Below are 22,700 nucleotides of genomic sequence, written 5' to 3' on the forward strand. Positions count from 1 at the left end.
CTCTCTCTATTTTCGCTCTCTCTAGAGGTGTGTGTGTGTGTGTGTTTTATATATATATATATATATATATATATATATATATATATATATATATATATAAAATCCAACTAAAATGAGGCAGATGAATTTTAATTTAAAAGATTAGAAAATCAATACAATAAAATACAGAGCTTTGCAGAAGTATTATATCTTGAACTTGTCCTGATTGTCAAAGATTACGGCCATCATCCCTCTCTGTGTAAATCCATTGTTCTGTGAAGGCATAAGATTAAGAATATGTGGGAAAACCTAAAAGTTTTCTGTCCAGTCTGAATGAGCTTCAACTTTCTGAAAGACAAAAAGCCAATTTGAGTCTGTAGATGTGTAAACCTGCAGAAACGTACCACAAAAGACTTGCAGCTGTTCTGCCAGAAGAAGATAGTAATTTTTTCAGATTTTTATTTCTAATCCAGTCTGTGGGTGTAACGTGACAAAATGGGAAAAAAGCTCAAAGGGTGTGAATACTTTCACAAGTCACTACAGATATTTGCTTAAACTTATAGTCTGGGCAAGGACCAAAGTTTAATTTGCTGTTTTGCAAACTGAGAAGGGAAATAAGGTAGAACTAAAACTCTTCAGAGCTCACAGTTACTGCAGCAAAGAGCAGCATTTTGTGGCGAATCAGTATGCAATAAGCCTGTGTCTCGTCTCTGCTTCTGTCAGCTGGGCAGTAGAAATTATGTAGATAAAGCATTTAAAAAAAATCTTAATGGTTCTGTGTTTCACATACAAATTAAGCCTCTAGGTGTCAGTATTCAACATCTAAAGAGAACAGTAATCAGTCTGATGGTATCTTTACTGTTAAATTATTTGCAGGTGAAGCCAATTGTTTTTGTTTTTTAGGTCAAAATCAGGCAGCCCTTCTGTAAGAGCATCAATGCACTCAAACAGTGAAGCTCAAACATTTTCTGTACTAAGGGATCAAAGTTTTACACAGTAACTCATCTCTATAAAATTTGTCAAACCCATTTAAACTTTTTTTTTCCAGTCGCTTGGCTGGGATTTGAATCACTACGGCAACATTTCCAGCTGCACCAAACATCTGCCACATGCAGTGAGAGTTTGTCTTTAATGTGGCTCCGAGCTGCTTTCTGTCTGTCTTCGGTCGCATGAGTTTATTGTTGAGTCTACAAAACCTGGCACTTTGGCAGCTTTCTTTCCTGCTGCACCACCGGCTCCTCCTGGAAGGCCCGTCTGAGGAATAACAGGTGCTGGAAAGAAAAAAAGAAAAAGAAAAAAAAGAAAAAAACACCACATAAAATGTTACATGGATCATCAAGCATGGGGGGGACAAAATGCCCTGGTTAAAACAGCACATTTATAGTCAAAGCGCTGCGATGAGGACAATTATAACTGATTTATTCTCCCAAACTGTGACTTTTTCATGTCTGATTTTGCTTTATGACATTAGGAAAATCTCTTTGGTTTGAGTTCAAATATGTTTTTTTCAGGCTGGTTGTCCTTTAATAGAAATGAGGCCATTTGTGCATTTGTGTAATTATGAAAAAAGACAAAATGTAGGGAAAAAAAAACAAAACAAAACAGGGAGTGAATGTCTTGCCTCCACCGGGCACAGAGGGTCCAGTTCCAGCACCTCCGGGTCCCACTCCTGCTCCAGCACCTAATCCAAAAGTAGAAACAGACACAGAATATTAGAAATAACATTTACAGATACATAATACATTAAAATAGCATGGAAAACTTTAGTTTTACTTTGGAAACTTAATTAAAAAATTCAAACTTATAATGATTCACTAAAACAGAGTGATATTCTTCAAAGGGGATTTTGGCTTAGAAATTACAATATTAAATGAGACAAATTAAACTGGATTATTTAATTACATGGCTGTTGAAAAGTATGATAATGTGTGTGGTTTTGACATTTGTTCAGTTCTCCTTTAGCATGCATTGCAGCAACAATGAAGTGCAGCGTGGAGATGATCAGTCAGGGAATGGTGTGATGCGTTCAGGAAGCTCAGGTTGCTTTGATAGCCGCCTTCAGCTCGTCTGCTTTAGCGGGTCTGATGCCTTTCATCTCCAATAATCCACCGATTCCGGATGGGGTTCAGGTCAGGTGATTTTATTAGCTAATAAAGCACCATGACGCAATGGTTATTAAAACAGGAAATGGTCCCTTTGGAAGTGAAGGCAGATGCCAAGTCCTGCTTGAAAACGAAATCAGCATCTCCATAAAACAACGAAGGAAGCATGAAGTGCTCTAAAGTTTCCTGGTAGACGGCCGGGTTGACTGTGGACTTCAGGAAACGGAGAGGAGCAACAGCAGCAGATGACACGGCGCCCCAAGTCGTCACTGACTGGTGACGGAAACTTTGTGCCTCTAAACTTTTAGTATAAACTCGTATTGATTCCAGATAAAGTGTAAAATTTACTTTCATTTGGAAAGAAAGTACATTTCAGCTTGTTACTTAAAATTCTATTTAAGTAATAATCTGAGTATCTATTAGCTGTAGTTGACAGGAATGAAAGCTTTAAATGTATCATCTTGTGCAAATGAAATGAAATAAATTAACTTTTTCTATAATAAGCTGATGTATTTTTTTTTTCCAGTACATGTTTCTGAGGGGCCTGAGATCCGGATCACCAAGTGATCACGGATGCCGAGACGATCTAATCTGGTTCTGCCAACCCAGTCGCCATGACAACACAAAAGGCTTCGAGTTTGACTTCTCCCTAATCAGAGGAGACAGGGAGAATCCATGGCATCTTGGCCCATCAAATAACTCATTTCTTTTCTTATTTTTACAGGAAATTAGCTGTCAAGTTTTGCTCGACAGGAACTTTGCAGCAGGATGAAACACGCTGTTTATTTGCTTAATCCATTCCGCCCCCTGAATTTTTATTTTTTTTTATTTTAAATTCCCAATACTTAACCGGACAGACGTTGCGCACTGCCTGAAAGTATGCGGTCTGGGAGATTTGGTAAGAAAAAGTTTGGCGAGGAATCTGCCTTTTAATCTGCGCCGTTTCAGAGAAACGAGTTGTTATTTTAAGTGTCATGAAAGCAGAACAGACCGATTCCAGGGACTGATGTTTTGTCACTGCCAACCAATATTTAAGCGCAGGCTCTTTGCCACGGAGCAGCCCCAGACATGATTGAGGCCCCCTGAGTTCATGTCTAATCAGTCAGGCTAATTTAAAGCAAATGATGTGCACGCACACGCTCCAGATTTTAACGTCAGATCCAGCTCTGCAGAGGTTCAAACTGTCGAAGGTTTGCAAGCGTATGATAAAAATGTAAACGCTTGCCAAATACGGCTTTTGTACTGCACTTCCAATAATGCACAACATACACTCTGGCTCTCTCCAAACATGCAAGCATGTTCATTTATCAAAAGTCTGAGAGGGCTTCAGTCAGTAAGGTCTGGAGGCTGCACAGTAGTCTGCCAACAGGCTGAAAACGACCCCCTGGTGGCAGGAGGTGGGGGGCCTCCTGCATCTGTTGAGAGCAACGATCAACCGCTGGAAAGTCCGTCGTCTTTACTGTTTTTCCCAGCAGGTTAGTCAAGGAAATGCTGCCACCGACTGAACCAAACGGGCCGGGCAGAAAGCCGTTCATCGTGTCTTCGCTGAGCAGGTGACTGAATGGATGGGCTCTGCACTTTGAGCAAAATCAAAGTGGATGTAGCAGAACTGCAGTCAACATGGAAAGTATTAGTGCTGCTAACTCATGTTTCACAAGGAAACCTGGAGGAACAGGGTGTTTTCTATTACTAACACAAAAGCTTTCGGAATGACAGAGAGAGATGATGTTTCTGGTTGTAAAATGTTCACAGAGAAGCTGAGTTTTCCAACACCTCTGGAAGATGTGACTCCATGAGGTCAGAATATGTTTATCCTCCATCATGCATGATGTCACAGAATATAAGCTTAGCCTTTCTCCAACAACAATCACTCATCTTTCAGTTTAATAACCAGCAGTTTCCATTAAACCCAGTCGGCTTTGTGTGATTACAACAGCTTCTGAAGGATTGTAAAGACAAGAGTTGATACCATCAATCCATTCATGGATTGTAGTTGAAGGAAACCTTCTTCCTCGTTATCAGTACCAGAGTCCAGCCCTCCACTTACTTACTCTAACTTTTATATTCCACCTGAATCAAATGTTGCCAGGTCTCTGCAGAGATGAATGTCAGACTGATGAGGAAACTCAAGTGTGTTGGAGAAAAGATGAATCTAATTTACTATAAAACGTTTGAGCCGCATTTAGTTGTGTCTACTACCTTCTACTCTTTGAGTAAAATAAATGTAGCAAGTTTTACATTTTGAACCTGAATGTGTGATTTTGAGGAAGATAAACTTACAGTAGTAAGTTGTGCTAACTTTTTTATTAAGCCCCCAGGAGTTGAATAAACTTTTTTTTTAAGTTAGCACTTAAAAAAAACTGAAAGAACAAAAGGACAGGAGTGGGAACTATTTCCCATGGTGCTTAGCGACATGTTTTGTTTGGTTTCACTTCTCTTCCAGTGGATCCTACCTGAAAACATCACATTCTCTTAATTTTGCTTAATTTTTATGCACATTTTGATTGAGTTTTATCAACTAAGGTTTAATTGAATATGATTTTATCATCCTGCCAATTTTATCTTTACAATACTTGAAGTTATGTTTTACTTCTACAAATTACATTTAAATCAGTAAACCATTATATTTGAAGGATTTTTATTCTTTCATTTTAATATTTATTTAATTTTGTTTTTTATAGTTTTTAAAATAATGTCTTTATTAGAGTTGGATTCTTACTACTTTAATTTTGAGCAAATAATTACAGAAATGAATAAACCTAGTCTTTTCTCATTCCCCTCATTTATGGCCCACTGACAGCAATTTCTTCTACAACATTAGCTAATGCAAGTTCAGAGACTGAAAAGAACAAAGTGTTTTCATTACTCAGCTGTAAACCAAAACATATTTCAGTTCAAGAAACATATTGTTACTAAGTCAAATATTGATTTTTTTTTAAAAAGTGTATTAAAAATGTGATTACTTTTTATTAATTTATTTAAAAAAAAATAAAAAATAATAAAAATAAAAAACACTGAAAGCAGTGTCAGTTCTCATATGAATGGCACTCCAGGCAGATACATCCAGGCACACATCCATAACCCTAAAGAAAATGTAGCAATCTAACTTGTAGGTTTCACCACAACATATCCTGCATGTTTTGATTTGCCTCATGTCACCCCTCTGCAGTGTGCCACTCTGGACAGACAGTCAGACTGTGTGTAATAATAATATAACTTTTACTGTAAATTACAGCAGACAGCAAATTAATCCTGGATCCCACCACTAACACAACATTAGTGTCATATTTCCACCAACCAATCACTCAGTGTACCTGCTTTGGCAGCAGCTTTCTGTGACGGGTAAAACCCTCCGGTACCGCCACCGTATCCTCCATAACCACCTGCAAGACAAACGTTTAGAAATTACCATTAAATCATTATCAATAATTTAATTTGAAATCGTTTTATAAATAACTCAACTTCTTTAATATCCATTAATAAAGTAAATAATTCAAAGCACCAAATCAGTTTTAATTCAATAAAACAAAATACTTACCGATCCCAGTTCCTAGATTTCCATAACCTTGGTAGGAAAAAAAAAAAAAAAAAAAGTTAAAAGTGGATGAATAAAGTGAAGTGCAACACAAAAAGCACCAACCTCCGGTTTGGAGGTGCAGTAAATGTTTGCTGGTCAAGAAATGTTATATGCATGAACATGCACAATGCACATAATGATATATAGCACAATAAATTATAATTTATTTTTCACTTTTTGGCCCCTACACCAAGCCTCTTTTGAATGCCTCAGCTCCAACCCGCCGTATATGACAGGAAATATGACAGTTGACTGAAACCTCTGAAATTTGTTTAGGGTTTGCGGTATTTTGTTTCCCCCGTCAGGCCACCTTAACGAAAGCTTTCTTGGAGGAGCAACTGAGACCACGGTTTACTTTACTGGAATGCGTAATGAGTTACTGCTGTAATTACCCTTCAATAAAAATAACACATCATTCAACATTTCATCACAACTCTCTCCAGAGCCATGCAACAACTGGATGAGATGTGGATTAAAAAATTAAGTTTGAGACACTCTAAACAAAATCATGCGCATTAAAATTCGACGAGCGTCGTCAAGGGAAGAGAGCTGACTTTTACGAAGCTCCACGCCTGACAGAAATGGCGTGAATCCAGCTTTTCGGTCCGGTTTGTATTGTGATCTAAACATTGGGGGGAGAGATGGATTCCTCTTAAAGCTTAAAAAAAAAGTATCTATGTTTTAATCTGAGGCTGTCAAAAAAGCTGAGCTCAGCTGGATGCATAAATTAAATCACGTCTCAGTTTGGGTTTCCTCTTGATGACAAGATTGAAACATTTGAAGAGGGAAATATATGGAAAGGGAAAACGTGTGGGAGAGAGAGAAGAAGAACATGGAAATAAAACACTCACCACCTGCTTTTCCAGCAGGAATCACAGCCAAAGCTCAGGAGGATTTCAAATAAGGCATCAAATACGATTTTATCATCCACTTATGGGACTTGAAGCAGACTTATCGACAGATCCTGTCGTAAGAACTGTCATTAGCCCAGCGGCTACACGTTTTAATAAGGTCAGGTCTTGGTTTCCTGCACCGTAGTGGAGCAGGTGCACCAAATCCTGAACCCTGCATTCCCTCGTTTAACTCCTGGCTCAGGCCATTTGCTGCTCATCGTCCCCCAATAGGGTCGAAAATCCCTTTTGGATTTCTCCTAGAGAAAAGGATGCTATGCTTTAAAAGTTCAGAAAATACAGAAGTATTTTTACTTGTTTTATGTACAGCAGTGTGTAAAAGTTTTAAATCGGCTTACTTTTTTCATATTTTGTTTCCAAAGAGCTAAGCATTAGTTTAAAAAAATTATCTTCTTTAGGCTTTCGGAAGATGTCTCAAAGTTTTTCTTTTAACTTAATACTTATGCGCTGATTTTCTGAAAATGACCCAATAAAAAAAATAAATTGTGAAAAAGAAGGACAGTTAAACATGCATTTAAACTTTTTTTTGTAAATAAAAATCTGAAACATTTGTTATTCAGTTCCTTATAGTCAGTATTTTATAGAACCACCGCTTGCTTCAACTTCAGCTGCAGATCTTTTGCAGAATGTCGCCACTCGCTTTGCACACAGAGGCTGCCCACTTGAAAATAGTTGCACAAAAATAACCCGATCTCATTCAGGTTAGACGGAGGCTACTTCTTAGTTGAATTTAAGTCTGGACTTTGACTGGGTCCTTCTGCTTTTATCTAATCCATTCCTTTGAGTTCAAAGGAATGTTCAATTTGCTCTTTAAAGTTTGCTAGAAGCATGTGGAAGTAGGTGCTGAGCTTTGAATGTTTAGAGTTGTTTTCCTGTTAGAAGTTGATTGGCTATCCAAATCCTTGTTTTCCTTTTGCAGCCTTCAACACGTTTCCTTGCAGGATTAGTCTGTAATTACCTCCCTCAGTCTTACCATCAACTCAAACCAGAATCACCGCAGCCACCACCATGTTTTATCATGGGAGTGGTTTGTTTAGAAAAGGGTTTAATTTCCGTTTTCTGATTCTGAATATTAGCCAAAAAATTAAATCTTGGTCTGATGAAAGCACCTACTTCCACATGCTTCTAGCAAACTTTAAAGAGCAAATTAAACATTCCTTTGAAAAGTATGTATTGTATGACTAAAGATTAGAGAAAGAGCAGCCAAACGGCAAAGCAGAAATTAAGAAACACACGGCAATAATAGAAGAAAGTTGGACTTGTAGGAAGGAAGTACAAGGAAATGAAGGATGACTGAAGAGTTTTGCACATTAACTCCAGATTTCTTAATTTGTTAGTGTTTTTTGGACTCTGTGTGAATGACATTTTAATAAAAATCGGTTTCAGGAAAAAATTAAAACAAAGTTGGCCTAAAAACAACAACCTTTCCAAACAAAGACCCTTTCTGAAACCAGGAGAAACATTAATGCTGCCAACAACTTTGTCCAGCAAGGAATTTACTTTCATCAACAACTGAAAATAAAAAAAACCTGGGATGAGAACAACTGTGCATGGGAAACAATTCACCAGGACACAGAGATCAGGGTGGAGCTGGTCCAGCCAATTGCAGGTGAGGAAACTGTTCTGACGAGGAGGAGGAAGAAGAGTAGCAGGAGGAGGAGGAGGAAGAGGAATGTACCGGCAGCGATAGGAGGACAGATCAAGAGTGGATCAAAACAAATGTGGGCACAGCTCTCGCCAAAGCCTTGGCAACAGAGACCGCGTGCAATACAACCCCAGATTTGAGATAATCCGTCTCCTTCTGCCTTATTCCTCCAGATTTCTCAACCATCTCTAGACACATGTTGAGATAATAAGTGCAATCGATTTTTGCGTAAATCAAACTAACCGTTTTCCATTTTCCAGCCGTTCCCGTGCTAACACGAGGACTCTGTCTTATCACGTCCCCTGGATCTGTTGGACAACGACTCCAAGAAGGTTTCTGATCAGCATCCATGGAACAGCAATGATCTATAAAGCTATTAAATTCACCAAACTGACTGGTTTACACAATGTTCCACAGGAGATTTAGATGTGTTCTGGCTGTCAGCACGTCTTTAAGAAATGCTGCGAGCAGCAGAATCAAAACAGGATTCTGGAGACTCTTGGATTATAAATCAATCACCTGTGCTCACATGTGCTTTTAGTCGCCGGGTTTGCTCAGTCACCCACACCTGCCCCGCTGAGCTCAGCTCTCAGCACTGAGACGGGGAGATGAGAAGCAGACACTCAGATTTTGGTCCGTAAGGGTGTTGATCTGTATGCGAGACCATGACTACAAGCCTTGAGCACAAACACAAAATTTCCACAAGAAAAAAAAAAAAAAGGAAAGAAAATTTATTTTTTGTAGTTCTGACATCATCTAACATTGTGAAAACAAAAATACCAATGAACAAATATACCACACAGGTGGTGCTACATGTCCAGGGTCAGAGCATGAAGAGCTTCATTGTTTGGCATTTATCCACTGAGGTTTCCTATGAAAGGTTCTCTGTTCAGTAACACCATCTTGTAAGCTAAAACAAGCGTGCTTTTGTTGGACGACAGAAACCTGTTGCAACAGTGTTTGTTGTCGTGAGCCACACACATAGAAGCCCGATATCAAATCTTCAGTTTTCTTTGCAGCTGCTGCCAGTATTTAGCTGATTGCTGACAAGCCTGAAGGATTTTTGCACTCTAATATTACACCTAATTTTCTCCATGACCCTCAAGACAAAGTAGAGACCCCTGGGGATCAATTGAGATCCACTTTGACTTTGGACCTTGGACTAGACGATCAATACTCAACATGGAGGATGGAAGTGACAGGAAACCTGATATTACCCAGAAGGTGAGGGCTGAAGGCCAAGAAAGGGAAAGTAGAAAGTTAAATGATGCAGTACGGCCATGCATCACACTTTCCTTCATTTGGATAGAAAAAAAAACAAAAAAAAAACATGATTTTTCTGCCAGTTTCCATCCAGAAAAGTCCACTCATGGAGAAGCAGTACCATGAGTACAAATCTGGAATAAACTTCTTGACACTCTGTCTCAAAAAGTTTATTTAGATTTCCTCGTCAAACCAGTTCCTCCCCTAAACTGGTGCTAATGCTCGCTTCAAACCAGCTTTTTTCTGTTTCCGCCCCTGCAAGCACTGGGTTTGGCACAGACTAACTGGTTTTATCACCAACTTTTAACTTGTCTTGGGGAAAAGAACAAATTTCGTCTGAAGGTGGCTCATTATGACCAAAAACTAATAAAATGTAAGCAGCACATTTAAAACTCCCGAGTTACACCTAGTTTATGGCTACCATTTCTGTCCTGATGAATGCCATCATGTGACATTCATCAGGGGATGTGCGAAGAGGGGATGTGTTCCCGTTTCAACCAGAATTTGAAGCACAGAAAATGTTGAATACATATAGAGGCATTATTTACTACAAATACACTTCAAAAAAAGCCTCAAAGTTTCAAATACATGCACTGTATAGCTAGTTATTTTGTTATTCTTCTACTAATTGCTAAATATAGGCAAAATTCTTCTGCACTGACATCTAGTGTTTAAAATGAGAACTGCAGTGAGTGACATGCAACTCATAGGAAGATAAATCTAAGCGACCTTGTCGATGTCATAATTCTTTTGAGACATCTGTCCCTCTATGCTGTTACCAAGTTTTTTTAAAGGCAGCCCGTGTTGGTGGCACGTGGCATTCTTGAAACATATGCGCCTCTGATATTTCCTGGCAGACACACGAGAAGCTTCTGAAGACCAGTCAACGCTCCAAGGTGCGATCAAGCTGCGATCCTTTTTATAACCTGCTCGGTCACCTCTGACGAACCTCACACGGTGTTTTTATCCGAAGGTGGTATTCATTATTATGAAGATTTATGAACACCATGATATTGTGTTCATAAATCCTGCCTCAAATGCACTGTGTAACTTCTGTTTCCCAGTACTGTTGTTTAGTGGCATCGCTTCTCAAAAATCAGACTCACTTTCACATATGTACATCTTTCACTCTTACGTCCACGACTGTTTAAAAAGGTTTTCACCACAGTATTAGATTAATACATAATAACGTAATATTTAGCAGATTGTTTATCTAGGACTGTCAAAACCAAGCATTGTTTGTGACCCTGAAGCCAAGCTACAACTATTTATTTTGATGCGTGTCAACACATACATCCTCTATTTCAAATAGCGCTCTTCGAAGTTTTGATCTCATCGGGTAGCTTTTAGAATAAATATATCTCTTTTGAAGGCTTGAATGTCCCTTAATTAAACAGCTGCCTCTGGCCAGACAAATATTTTTCCAATAACTCCTTCTCTGAAATAGTTTCTTGTTAGAGGTAAAGACCACCTTGAGGCTCCGTCAAACAGATGTAGCACTGAGACTTCCAGACCCAAACAGTAAAAAAACAGATTGTCAGGAGCACAAAGACGCAGCTCATTGAAAGATGGTACAAAGAGATCCAGGCCAAAAGTTAGGCGTTTCCTTCTGTTAGAGCGCTAACTCTGTTAGAGCTCTAGTTTTCTAAAGTTTCAAGTTAGGTAAAAGAAATCCAGATGAAAAAAAAAATGACAGAATCTTCTAAAAACCTAATAATACTTTGAATTTTCAATCCTAGTTCCCTGAAGTTCTGTGTCAGTAATTTTATGTTTTCACTCTCTTTCTTTATCTTTACTTAATCATGTTTATGTGCTATTACAGTAGAACCAACAGATTAACTGTTCATTCCATAAATAGTTACAAAACAACAACTTTCCTATTTACAGGATGATCCTTGGCATAAAGAATGTATTCCGTTAGAACGATTACTGATAGATTTGAGATTCATATGGACAATAATCTTGGCATACTCCTCCCTCTGAAGGACGCCTTGTTTCAGTCGGACTGTCCCAGGGCAGCTGTGGTTACAGTCCCTTAATGGGTGAATGTCGTGTAAAGATCTTTGGGATCCTCTGGACTAGATAAAATGCTAAACAAGTACATACTATTTACCATTTATTGGATTGTTTAAACATAAATATGATCTAGTAGCCATATCATTTGCTTTATTTAGTGGAAAAGCCCATTTATGGTTCTTTTTTATTCCCTGTAGCTGGTAGCAATCTGATCAGAGATCAGATGGTTAGGGCTGTTAAGTAGTCACAAACATGGCATGTTTTTAAAAAATAGTGTTAAGTAAATTCAGCTGGTGAGATCAGAGCATCTGTTTGTTGGGACACAGGAGAAAATAATGTGATTTGTGCGGCTGAGCAGTTTCACTGGACTGTTCATAAACATGTGTATCAAAACAGATGGAGGATCAACAATTAACGGGACGGGACGATTCATGTGATGTAATGATGTGGGACTGATTCGACTCCCTGATTGTGGAAACGAACCGCTTAAAAACCGATCACAGCGCCGAATCTGTCATGGTGGAAAAACCCAAAGTTTGTTACTTTAAAAAAAAAAAAAGATTGAAACACAGTGATCAACATGTGTCTTTGGTATAAATTTAAACATTAGATTTGCTCTTTGTACAGATTTCAAGTGAATATTTCTAGTTTTTTTTCCTCCACCAAATGACTGCAAGCTGTTCTGATTTATATTGTGCGCAGGACCCCAACTTTTGGAGAAACCAGGTTCCAGCTCAGTATTGCCCAACAGCGGTGAGTCATTTGTTGTTGCTTGTTTAGGAATGACCTCAGTAAGAACAAGTATTTCTTTCTTGTAAAAGGAGTCATGGAAATGTGGCCTCGAGTACGTACAGTGTGCCCCCTGCTGTACCAAACATATCACTACTCAAAGTGAAGATCGATACTGGGGCAAAACAGCCCAGACGCTGCATGTCTCAGTCCTTCAGTCACTAGCCATGTTCTCAAACTGGGGTCCAGTACAAGTGATGGATGTGAGCCAGTGTGAGCAGAAATATCTGGTTTCAATCTGCACTGAAACGTCTTGCTCATTCTCCACTGGGGTTAAGTAAGGTAATTCTGTTTCAGAACCAGAGGAGCACAAGAACCATTAATCAAAACAGCGTCCTCGATCTCGGGTTCTTTCTTTCCCTTGTTTCAGCATCCTGATTCTTTCCTCTCCAGAGCGGTGTCTGAAAGAGTTACACCGCTCAGACGAGAGGCGTTAGTAGCAGAGGGAAGCCAAACGTGAGAAGTGAGGAGAAGTATTAGCTCGCTCCTTTCCATCTCCTGTTTTCCTCCCCCTTCTCCCTTGCTTTGTGAACCCGTTGGCTCAGGCGGAGGGTTTAATTTAGGAGAGCAAAGAATTCCATGGCAGAGATCCACTTTAACTGACAGCAGACGCGAGGAGAGCGGATTCTGGAGCCGGAGCTCTCAGAGTGTCCAGGAAATATCCGTGACTTGTTTCTCATGGTTTTCTCTGTTCAGTCCCTTGTGCAATCAGGCGAGCTTTTAGAAACAAATTGTTTGTTTAGTCAAATATCACAGGAAAGGGGCTTGACTCACGTATTTCGGAGCTGGAAAGCAGCCCTGGTGTGCAAAGTGACAAGAGGGTGACAGACGGATGATGAATTGTCCTGCTTGTGTAAACCTAAACATTGTGTTTAAGCTGGAAACCACAAACATGCAAAGAGAAGGGGGCTTCAAAGCTGCACAGAGGCATGATGTGGCAGCACATGCAACACTTTGCCAAAGTATTCATACCTCTTCTCATATATTGTCATGTTACAACCTCAAATTTCAGTGTGGTTTTGGATTTCATGACACAGACCAACGCAAAGTAGAGGATAGTTATTGAAAGTTGAAGAAAAATGTTACATAAAAGTCAGAAAAGCCTTTTGTCTTATTCCCCCTTTACTTTAAATAAAACCAGGTCTGTCTTTAGAAGTGACCTATTTAGTTAGAGAAGTATAGGTGTGTACTTCTTTGGACCTAAAGAGAAATGATGTAGAAGAATCATCACACATCTAGAAACCAGCAGTCAGGCCTGAAGTCTAGGTGGAGTGATAGACTCAGATCTAAACCATCAGAGTCACAAAAAGTCAGTTATAAAGTCGGCCTTCTGTCACCTGAAGAACATTTCCAGGCTAAAAGAACTAATGTTTCAGCAACACATAGAGAAACTCATTTATGTTTGGTCGCATTGATTACTGCAGTAGTGTCTTCACAGGGAGAATCTCTTGAAATGACAACTATGAGTTGTTTGTTCAATAAAAACTGGCTTTATGGAGAAAAGCCATGAAAGGCCCCATTCACGGTTTTCAGGAGCTATGGCTAGATGAGAACAAAATGGATTATTTTGGCCAAAAAGCAGTAGTCCTGGATACAACATCCCCAATGAGACACATTCTGATGTCAGCTGTGTGGATGATTTTCTTCAGAAAGCAAATGAAAATGGTGCAGGGTTTTTACCTTCCAGCAGGATGAATGTCCTAAAAATACAACAAGAATTACAGTGGAATGATTTAAACCAAAGCATATTCAGCTGTTCGAATGGCCCAGTCAAAGTCCAGATCTAAATCTAATCCTGAATCCATGACGAGACGTGAAAGTTAAAGTTAGCCGTCGCTTTCCATCCAATTAATTGAAGTTGAGGAGTTTTGCAAAGAGGAACTGAATAACATTTCAGACTTTCCACTACAATTGCAGAGAGAGGAGCTCTAAAGTGTTTACTTAGGAAGCTAGCATGTGCACAGAATTTTTTTTTTTTTTTTAGATTTTTAAGTATAAACCATGCATTTTATCCTCCACTTTACAACTAAGCACTACTTTGTGTTGGTCTATCACATAAAACCCCAATAAACACATCTGAAATTTGTGGTTGTAATTTGACAAAATGGGAGGGAGTCGAAGGGTCAGGAACACGATCACAAGGCTCAGTAATGTTGCGTTTTCATGTAAGACAATCAAATATGTTCTTGTAGATGAACCAAATCTTCAAAGGCAATCAGAAGGTCAAGGGAGAATCAACGGTTCACAGTGACTGACAGGTAGTGAGACTCTTCTTCGGCTACAGTCCAATGAAGATTTGCACTTCAAAAACTAAGCCCCTCGTCATGTCCGTCACTGCGATGACATATTTTTATCAGTATCAAATTATCACGCTTATTTCCTTCCAAGTTGGTGGATAGATTGCATTCTTGCAAGATGACGCAGACACTGAATGATGTGAGGTGCCGCAGTGATTCCAGATTGCGTGAGACAAGTGGACATACCAAGGCTCTCCCTTGCTTCCTCTCTGGTGACCTCCCCTACTCCTTGTCACCTCAAAGCGCAGCGCGCTGTCAGTCATGGGCATCGGGCTGGGAAAAAGCAGGACCGTACACATGCGGGACTAATTATGCATTCACACAGTCGCACCGAAGCCCTTTTCCTCGCTCACTTGGGGTGAGCCAGTCTGACTTTGGCGGCAAGCCTTTTATTGTTTTCTCGTTTCCTTTTCCATGCAGTCATTGACACGATCGACGAGAGGTCCCAAAGCCTGAACCGCCCTCTCTGCCAGATGACCCTCCAGTGCAAAACTGCCAGAGGTCCCATCAACAGACCGGGGCCGTCTCCTTCTCCAACGCCTTTGGTTAGGAAAGTGTCCAGGTAAAAATATGCGCAATAAATCTGCCATTTCAGCTGCTCTGGGTGGCAATTTAAAATTTTATAGAGCTCTTCTACATCACACTATAAAGCAAAAGCACTTTGTTTCATAGCGTAGCAGGAACTAACACAGATGAAGGAAATTTGGCAATCTTACCCGGAGTCTCACCAGCTAAATTGGGCATCAAACATATATATCAACTCTGAGGCACAGGGGTGATTCTTAGAAAGGGCTCCAAATTAAGCACAACCATTAAAGTCACCACAGCATGATGCTGGGATTACAAGCACCAACACCGGGCTGCCAAACCCGGCTGCCATGCCCGCTGACGTCTGCTGCTGGGTGACCTCAGCCAGACTCCGTGGTCTCTCACCACCACAAACTTCATTCGAAATGCATCAGCGGAAAAGAGCTCCATTCCTCGCTTTTAGTCTGGTGCTGAGTTCATTTGAGCACCACGCGGATCTGCAGCGTCTCTGATGTCATTGTTTACGCTGCAACTCTGACAGAGCAGAACGCAATCGAGCTTAGACTTTAAAGTCATGCTAACATTTCTCCTTCTTTCTTGTTCCTCAAAGAGATGAGAGTCTTACTTCACATTTTATCCACCTCGGAAAGGAATGTCACAGTTCCTCTGCCAACACTGAGCCTTGACTCCTTTATCCAGAGCTCATACCATCTGGCTCCAGCTTGTATGCAGCAGCAGCAGCACACTGGATACATGTGGGGACAGCAGCTCGAAAGACTGATCATTTCTGTTCGCAGCGTTCCATCTGCGGGGATGTTCAACTGTGCAAATTACACACAGGATGAGAAAACCAGTCAACAAACTCAGCCTGTGGCCATGGTATGCAATGTTGGCCAAGTGTGCCTGTTATGCATCGCACAGATGGTGCACACATGCATCCACTGAACGCTTTCCTGATAAGTCCGGGTTGAAAAGGAAGACGAGCTCCCCCTCGAGATGTACCAATTAAAAAGCTGACGTTAGGTCAACAACGTCAAAACTGTTTTCAAAATTCTTCGGTCACTTTTAGCGGCAACAACAACAACCTTCGAGTCTTTACAACAACTTCCCAAAACCGACTTCCTTACTTTGTTTCCGGTCCTCTTCTTGAATGTTTTTAGATCGCCCCATGATGTGTTGCTTTTTTTTTTTTTTTTTACATCTTTTAGCCTACTTCATGTTGTCTAACAGGTTCTACTTAAAAGATTTATCCGATTCTGCCAATCTGGCAGAAATTAGACTTGGGCGTGTCCTTTTAAGCTGAACAAAAAAGTTGGTTAATCACACTCAATTCATAACTTAACAAGAAGAATAATTACTTTAGCATATTATGGGTAGCATTTTCTCTTAAATGAAAAAATAATTTACCAAGTTGTATTTTTTTTATTATAAAGAGAAGAAATCTGTAAGGTTGCTAAAAGCTTTTCACATTGATTGATGTAAGTGGAGATATTACTACATGGATAATCAACACAGGATAAGCCAGATGCCTGAAGGGCAAGCACTGATGTAATGTAAAAATAGCTCATTTCTAAGGTCATCTAGCCCAGCCCTGAAGCTGATAAATACTGATATATCCAACAGAAATCCTTCACCGAGATGAGATGATTACACTGGCTCACATCACTGAGAGCACAAAGTGAACAAAGAAAAGTCGTCTGAGTTTTCACAGCAACCAAAACTTACAGAAAATGCCTTCCACTAGCAAATCATTTGGAAATCAGTAAAAATGAATAAACGTACCAGAACCGTGTATGAATGTGTAGTAATCAATGATCAGATTGACTTCTATCACGTCGTTGAAGAAGAAAACTCAAACTGTTCAGTTAATATGCTTGTGAATTATTAAGGACCTCCCAGCTCTTCAAACCCCAAGCAGCTCTGTAATTTACATGGCTTCCACAAATCTACAAAACATTCCTCCTATTTAACAGTCTGAAGTGCACTCTTAAAAACAAGCAAAACACACTTTTTTTGGCTTCTGATCTGTTTTTCTTAAGCTTTTAGGGAAATAAGAGAGAAAAACTCTCCCCATCATCACATAAACGGCACTTAAGTAGTGCTTCCAGATGGATAACGATAGCTGTCCAAGCTCCAGGCCTGTTGGAGGAGAGGATTTAAGAGCAAGACAAGAGATTTATCAATGCCGCTGATGAAGATAAATAAATAAAGTTAAGTAGAAAGCACCAAACACACAATCTCTAAAGGGCTATTTATAGTAAGTGTCTAGCATTTTTAAAGACCCACGGCTGTGGATCTCTATAAAATATGGAGCTGTGGTTCTCTGCACACACTGTCCTTCACGTGTTAGATGTTTCTCTGCTCCAGCATTCTTGAATCTAATAGTTTCCTTACCTCCTCAGCACAACAAAAATGGCTTCAGAAGCATGTTAATCACCTGTTTAATTGAATTAGGTATGTGGAAACAACCAAGACGTGAAGTACAGTGTGAAAATCCTGAGGACTACGACAGAAAACAACCGGTAGATCCAGAGATGTGTCTTACAACTTTTAGATGCGTCACTTCTCCAACACTACCACCAAAATCGAATGGCTCGTTACCAGGCCCCTGCAGAGCCGAATGACATACTGATGGGGGAATTCAGCCACTTGATTCAGGTTTTTTTTTTTTTTTTGTATTTTTTGTGGCGAAGAGTTTAAGAGCCCCTATTTGCTTATTTTTCTCCAGATTAGTTTGCTAAGACTTTTGAAGACGTCTGCGACAAAAACCTGTGACATAATTCAGAAACTATGGTTTAAGAAACAAAAAGGATCTTCTAAAGTGAACAAACAAGCTGTGCTTGGGCCGGCCTGCGCTGGGTGGGCCAGGTCCTGTGGGGTTGCTGCGGCTCGGCTGAAACAGAGTTTCCCTTGTAGACGGCGCAGGTTCCAAGATTACAAAAAGCGTCGGATAAAGATTTGATGTTGGACAGATTAGGGACACAAAGTGAGAAGATAGATGAGGGGAGAATGCAGCCATTTTCCAGTTTGTTTGAATAAGCAAGTATGCCTGTGTACGGCTGCCATCGTGTTGAAAGGAAAACAGCATGCCTCCCTGACAGGCTGAAGTACCACGTTACTTATTTACGCTGGTATGTCCAAACGCGTTCGGTCACAGTTCTAACTGCGTACATACGAAGATCATGAAGCATAATTCTGATCATGCACATTCATATACAGATGCCTGGAGCCTCTGGCAGCTCAGACGACGGGTCTGAGCATTAGTAATGAAAAACATGTGCGTTCCAGACACTAAACCTCCTCCAAGCTCATCTTCTTTTGGCCAAACTCTCCTGTCCTCACCTCAATCTATCCATCTTCTTTCTTTCAGCAGGCTCTCTAAGTATGTGTGCTGCACAAATGAATGTGGAAATAATTCTGTTTTGATGAAAAGGAAGTGATATATGCATATGACATTTGGCTTGATTACAAGCATTATTTGGCCTTCCCGTCCTTTGTGCATTACACAGTCTCCCCCTGTGTGTCCTCATAATGTCTATCATATCTTTGTATCTTTCCACCTTTTCCCTTTCTCCTTGTCATGAAGAACATGAGGTCACTTGGTGCTAGTTCAAACAATGACCATAATGTGAACCAGAATCTGAAGAAGTACTAAGAGGTGAAAGCTTAATGTTCAAACTAAGATCTGCAGATTGGAGATGAGCGAATCGGGTGAAAAACTGTTTCCAAAAAGGCGCACTGAGGAAACAACTTGAGATCATAATTGAAAGTTTGACCTCTGATCGTTTTCTCATCATTGAACAAAACGTACCAGATCACAGAAAAGCTACGCTAACTGCAACCCTTCTCAATGAGTAAGTTGTTGTTGAAATTTTATTTTCCGTTGAGCCATGTCAGCCGTTCATTCAGGCTGCTGTAAAAAAAGAGAAAGGTTTCAGAGGGTGCTGGTTTAATTCAACCCTTTTGCTAATTTCATCCAGCTACAGAAACGAGCTCTTGGTTAGCGGAAGTCAATTTATACCTGCTTTGTTCCTGAAGTTTATGAACCAGAGAATGACGGAGTTGATCCGTAGTCGACTTCAGGAGGCACCAGAAAGGCAGATTGGATGAATAGCTCTATTTTGTTTTTCTGAGCTGTCTGGCATGGACCATGTTCACTTTTGCAACTCTTTGGAAATCTTCAAAATTAAGATAATGGTCTATAATTAAACCGGAGATTATTCATACCTCTGGCAGATTTAGATTTAGAGTAATCTTTTAATTTCGCCCACATGTTTCTTTTGACTTGAGGTAGCATTAACGTTTTGGACCGCTCTGGTCAGATCATACATAGATTTGACTCTGATAATCTGTGGAAGGAACCACAGATTAGGGTTATGACAAAGAGACCTTCCAGCCTCAATGGCTTGAAGCTCATCACCAAAGATAAATCATCAAAATACCAGTGGAAACATGTGGCAAGATGTCCGTCAACTACAAAACAACAAACGTTTTCCACTGAGTATTGAGAAGTGTGTGAATTAGTTTGCGAACAACAGTTTCTAACATCGTGTAAATGAAAGCAAATGTAAAAGCTGATGCTCTTTTTGTATCGTTTTACCCACATGTAAAACAAAAAAGGTTTGTTTTACATGTATAATGATAAAAATAATTTTGACAGTCTCATCTGATTTATGTTAAGCAGAAAACTTAACATAAATCAACAAACTTTGTTTGGCATTGCTTCAGTTGCAGATATACATATTTAATGACTTATCACAACAAGAAGCCTAGAAAAACTAGTTCTAGTGCCTTTTTAATTTGTTTTCTTTAAGAGAAAATCTTTTTGAAACCCAAATATCAAAAAGATTTACCCTTAAATCTCTGATTGGTACATATTTAAACCTTCCACCTATATATAAAAAAGACAATGCTTTATGTCAAGGTTATAAATGGTCACTCAAACGTGAACATTTTCACCAACTTTGCAGCCCCCTGAAATGGAAGATGTGGACTTTGAATATTTAAAAGATTCAGAGAGGATTTGGGAGAAAGATCTGCTGTTAGCTTGGATTAAAATCAAGCTTTTCAGCATCAATCTCCTGTGTTCAAAAAGAGAGACCATGACATGCTAAACGAAAACCTTAGTTCCTCAACCTGATCACTGAAGGCGGTTTTCTCAGCAAGACAAAGATTCAGCACAGACTGCTGAGGAAACAAATGATCAAGGTTCTGGTGTGGCCTTATCACCCTCCCAAGCTCAGTTCAATGGGAAATCGGTGGAAGCAGCTAAAGTTTATAGTTCTTGTGAATTGGACTGAGCCAAAATACCACAAGAGAGGTGCTGTTACACTTGGTGACAACCTACAATAAATGTCTTATGATGTCCTTGCCAACAAAGATTTTTCCACCATTTTCTAAGTCATATTTTGCTTCAGGATCAAACATTTTATTCAGAGAGACACAGAGACATAAACTTTTATTTAATGTGTTTTTCTTGATTTTTGTTTGAAGCTCTGTCTCTGTACATTAAACTGAAGGAATCATAAATAAATATTTGAGACTGTTCCTTTTTTTCAAGGGAGTAAACTTATAAATTCAACAGGGGATAAAGTAATTATAACCCGTAGTGTTTTAATGGAGCTCCAGCTTCTTCGGCCAAATTGCATTTTTGATCTGCAGAAACTGCTGAAATGTAAATGTCATACTAAATTGTACTTTGTGCATTTTAAAAGGTTTATCATTAGATCTAACAAAAATAAATCACAGTTAGATTTTAATTAACTCCCATCTGTCTCTGCAACCTAATAGGCATTCAAACGTTTTGTAGTTAGTTTGTAGCGGAAAAACAAAATAATCTGAGCTGCAGTGAATTGAAGTACATTGAACTGAAATAAATGTAACTGAATTGATCAAGCAGCTGGTATTTTGAAGGAGGCAGCAGGGATGTTTCTGGTCCGGGGTTTGAGAGTTTAAACTCTGATCAAAAGCTGACTGCACATCAATCTATTGGCCAATACAAAAACGAAAGATTTCTCTCATGCATAGCCTTGAGGATCCCATTATTAATAGAAATTGACAAAATATTAGAGACACAAAGATGATTTTCTCTCTGGACTTCAGACTGGCATGCTGAACAGAAACACAGACTCTATTGTATTTCACTCTCCTCTCCAGACACATTCTTTCTCATCTTAGAGCAAGGTCCTGTATTGGTGCAATAAAGCAACCACCAACAGTAAACTACGCGTTTCATTTTAACTACCTTCAAGTTGCCTGAAAGAGACAAGAAGCGTACTTGCAACAGCCAACTTCTTGTAATTATGCCGTAAGTGCTGGATCCACCTTTGCTCACAGCAACACAGGAAAAGATGCAATGTTTAACAGCTGTTTATAAGAACAAGGTTGCAGCTTTCGGTGCGCTGTCGAAGCGGAGAGCTGACAGGCTTCACAATTAGTGTAACATTTACAAGGTTCTGCACGAGCTGTGGTGCAAAGCACAGCAGTCACGCTACTCACACGTCCAGCTGCTGTTCTCTGCTACAGGCCATCCAAGGTGCATGTGTGGAATGCAAATGGATTATGCCTAAAATGACTGGCAGCTCTTTATATGTGCAAGCAGGTATCCATAACAATGGGGCTCTGAAAGCTGATTAAACAGTGAATCAGTTTTAGGTTTTCTGGTAGCAAATTGTTTTATCAGGCTTGTTTCTACAGCACCAGCCAAACACTGATGGATCTGACTGGGTCTGAGTGAGGTTTGCCAACAGGTGACCTGCATGTCTGTACAGTTAGAAAAACTTCAGGTGTAGGCAAATCCACACCAGCCGATTCAAAGCCACGCAAATCTATTCATGCATAACTGTGAAATGTTACAAGAGTTTAGAAAGTTTATATAGATAAAATCTGAAGATTGTGGTTTGTACTTGTATTTCAAATTCAAACCCCTCTAAATTAATAACAATTTACTCTCAGAAGAACAGCTGTTCTATAAAGGCCTCAGAGGATTTTCAGAGAATATTAGTGAAGACCAATGAACACAGTAGACAGAAGAGGGAGAAAGATATGATGTTTAAAAAGGATTAGATTATAAAACAATATTCCAAGCATTCAGTCCTTCAGATGAAAATAGACTTCAGATGAAGTAGAAATCAAACTGACTGACTGGGAAAGAAGTGCATCAATCAGTGAAACAGCCAAGGTCAGGAGAGCTAGTCACAACTGATTTTATGGAGAATAAACATAAAGAAGGGTAACTCTGATAGAAAACCCGAGAGATGGTGCACAACATGAGACACTGGCGTTTGGGGAGGAGTATTAATTCCAGCAAACATAAACATCCAGTCAGAGTTATACTGGAACCCTTTAGATCAAACATTATCCTATGTAAAATGGCCTAGTCAAAGCCTAAATGCAGTTGAGGATCTGTTTTAAGAGAAAAGTTGATGTTTAGTGACGCTCCATATCCAAGTGGACTCAGCATGAGCCATTGTCCATAGAAAAATTTGGCAATTTTTTTTTGTCTTTTTGTGTCTAAAGCTGGTAGAAACAATGCCTCCAAAAAAAAAAAAAAAAAAAAAAACGGAAACCCCAAAAAAAAGAATTACAAAAAAT

The 22,700-nt window shown here is 39.5% G+C and overlaps 1 protein-coding gene across 1 annotated transcript in view; it reads right to left on the reverse strand.

The window, feature by feature from the left end:
- Positions 1-22,700, reverse strand: part of elna (elastin a) — a 73,209-nt gene that overhangs the window by 29,502 nt on the left and 21,007 nt on the right. Inside the window, exons 6-9 of the mRNA XM_015048520.1 lie at positions 5,620-5,646; positions 5,396-5,464; positions 1,601-1,660; positions 1,176-1,250 (exon numbers count right to left, since the gene is read on the reverse strand). Of these exons, the coding sequence (XP_014904006.1) occupies positions 1,176-1,250; positions 1,601-1,660; positions 5,396-5,464; positions 5,620-5,646 (231 nt within the window). The remainder of the gene's footprint in view (positions 1-1,175; positions 1,251-1,600; positions 1,661-5,395; positions 5,465-5,619; positions 5,647-22,700) is intronic.

The sequence above is a fragment of the Poecilia latipinna genome, unplaced genomic scaffold (assembly GCF_001443285.1).
Source record: "Poecilia latipinna isolate Pla-1442-1.1 unplaced genomic scaffold, P_latipinna-1.0 Scaffold889, whole genome shotgun sequence".
Taxonomy (NCBI): Eukaryota; Metazoa; Chordata; class Actinopteri; order Cyprinodontiformes; family Poeciliidae; genus Poecilia; species Poecilia latipinna.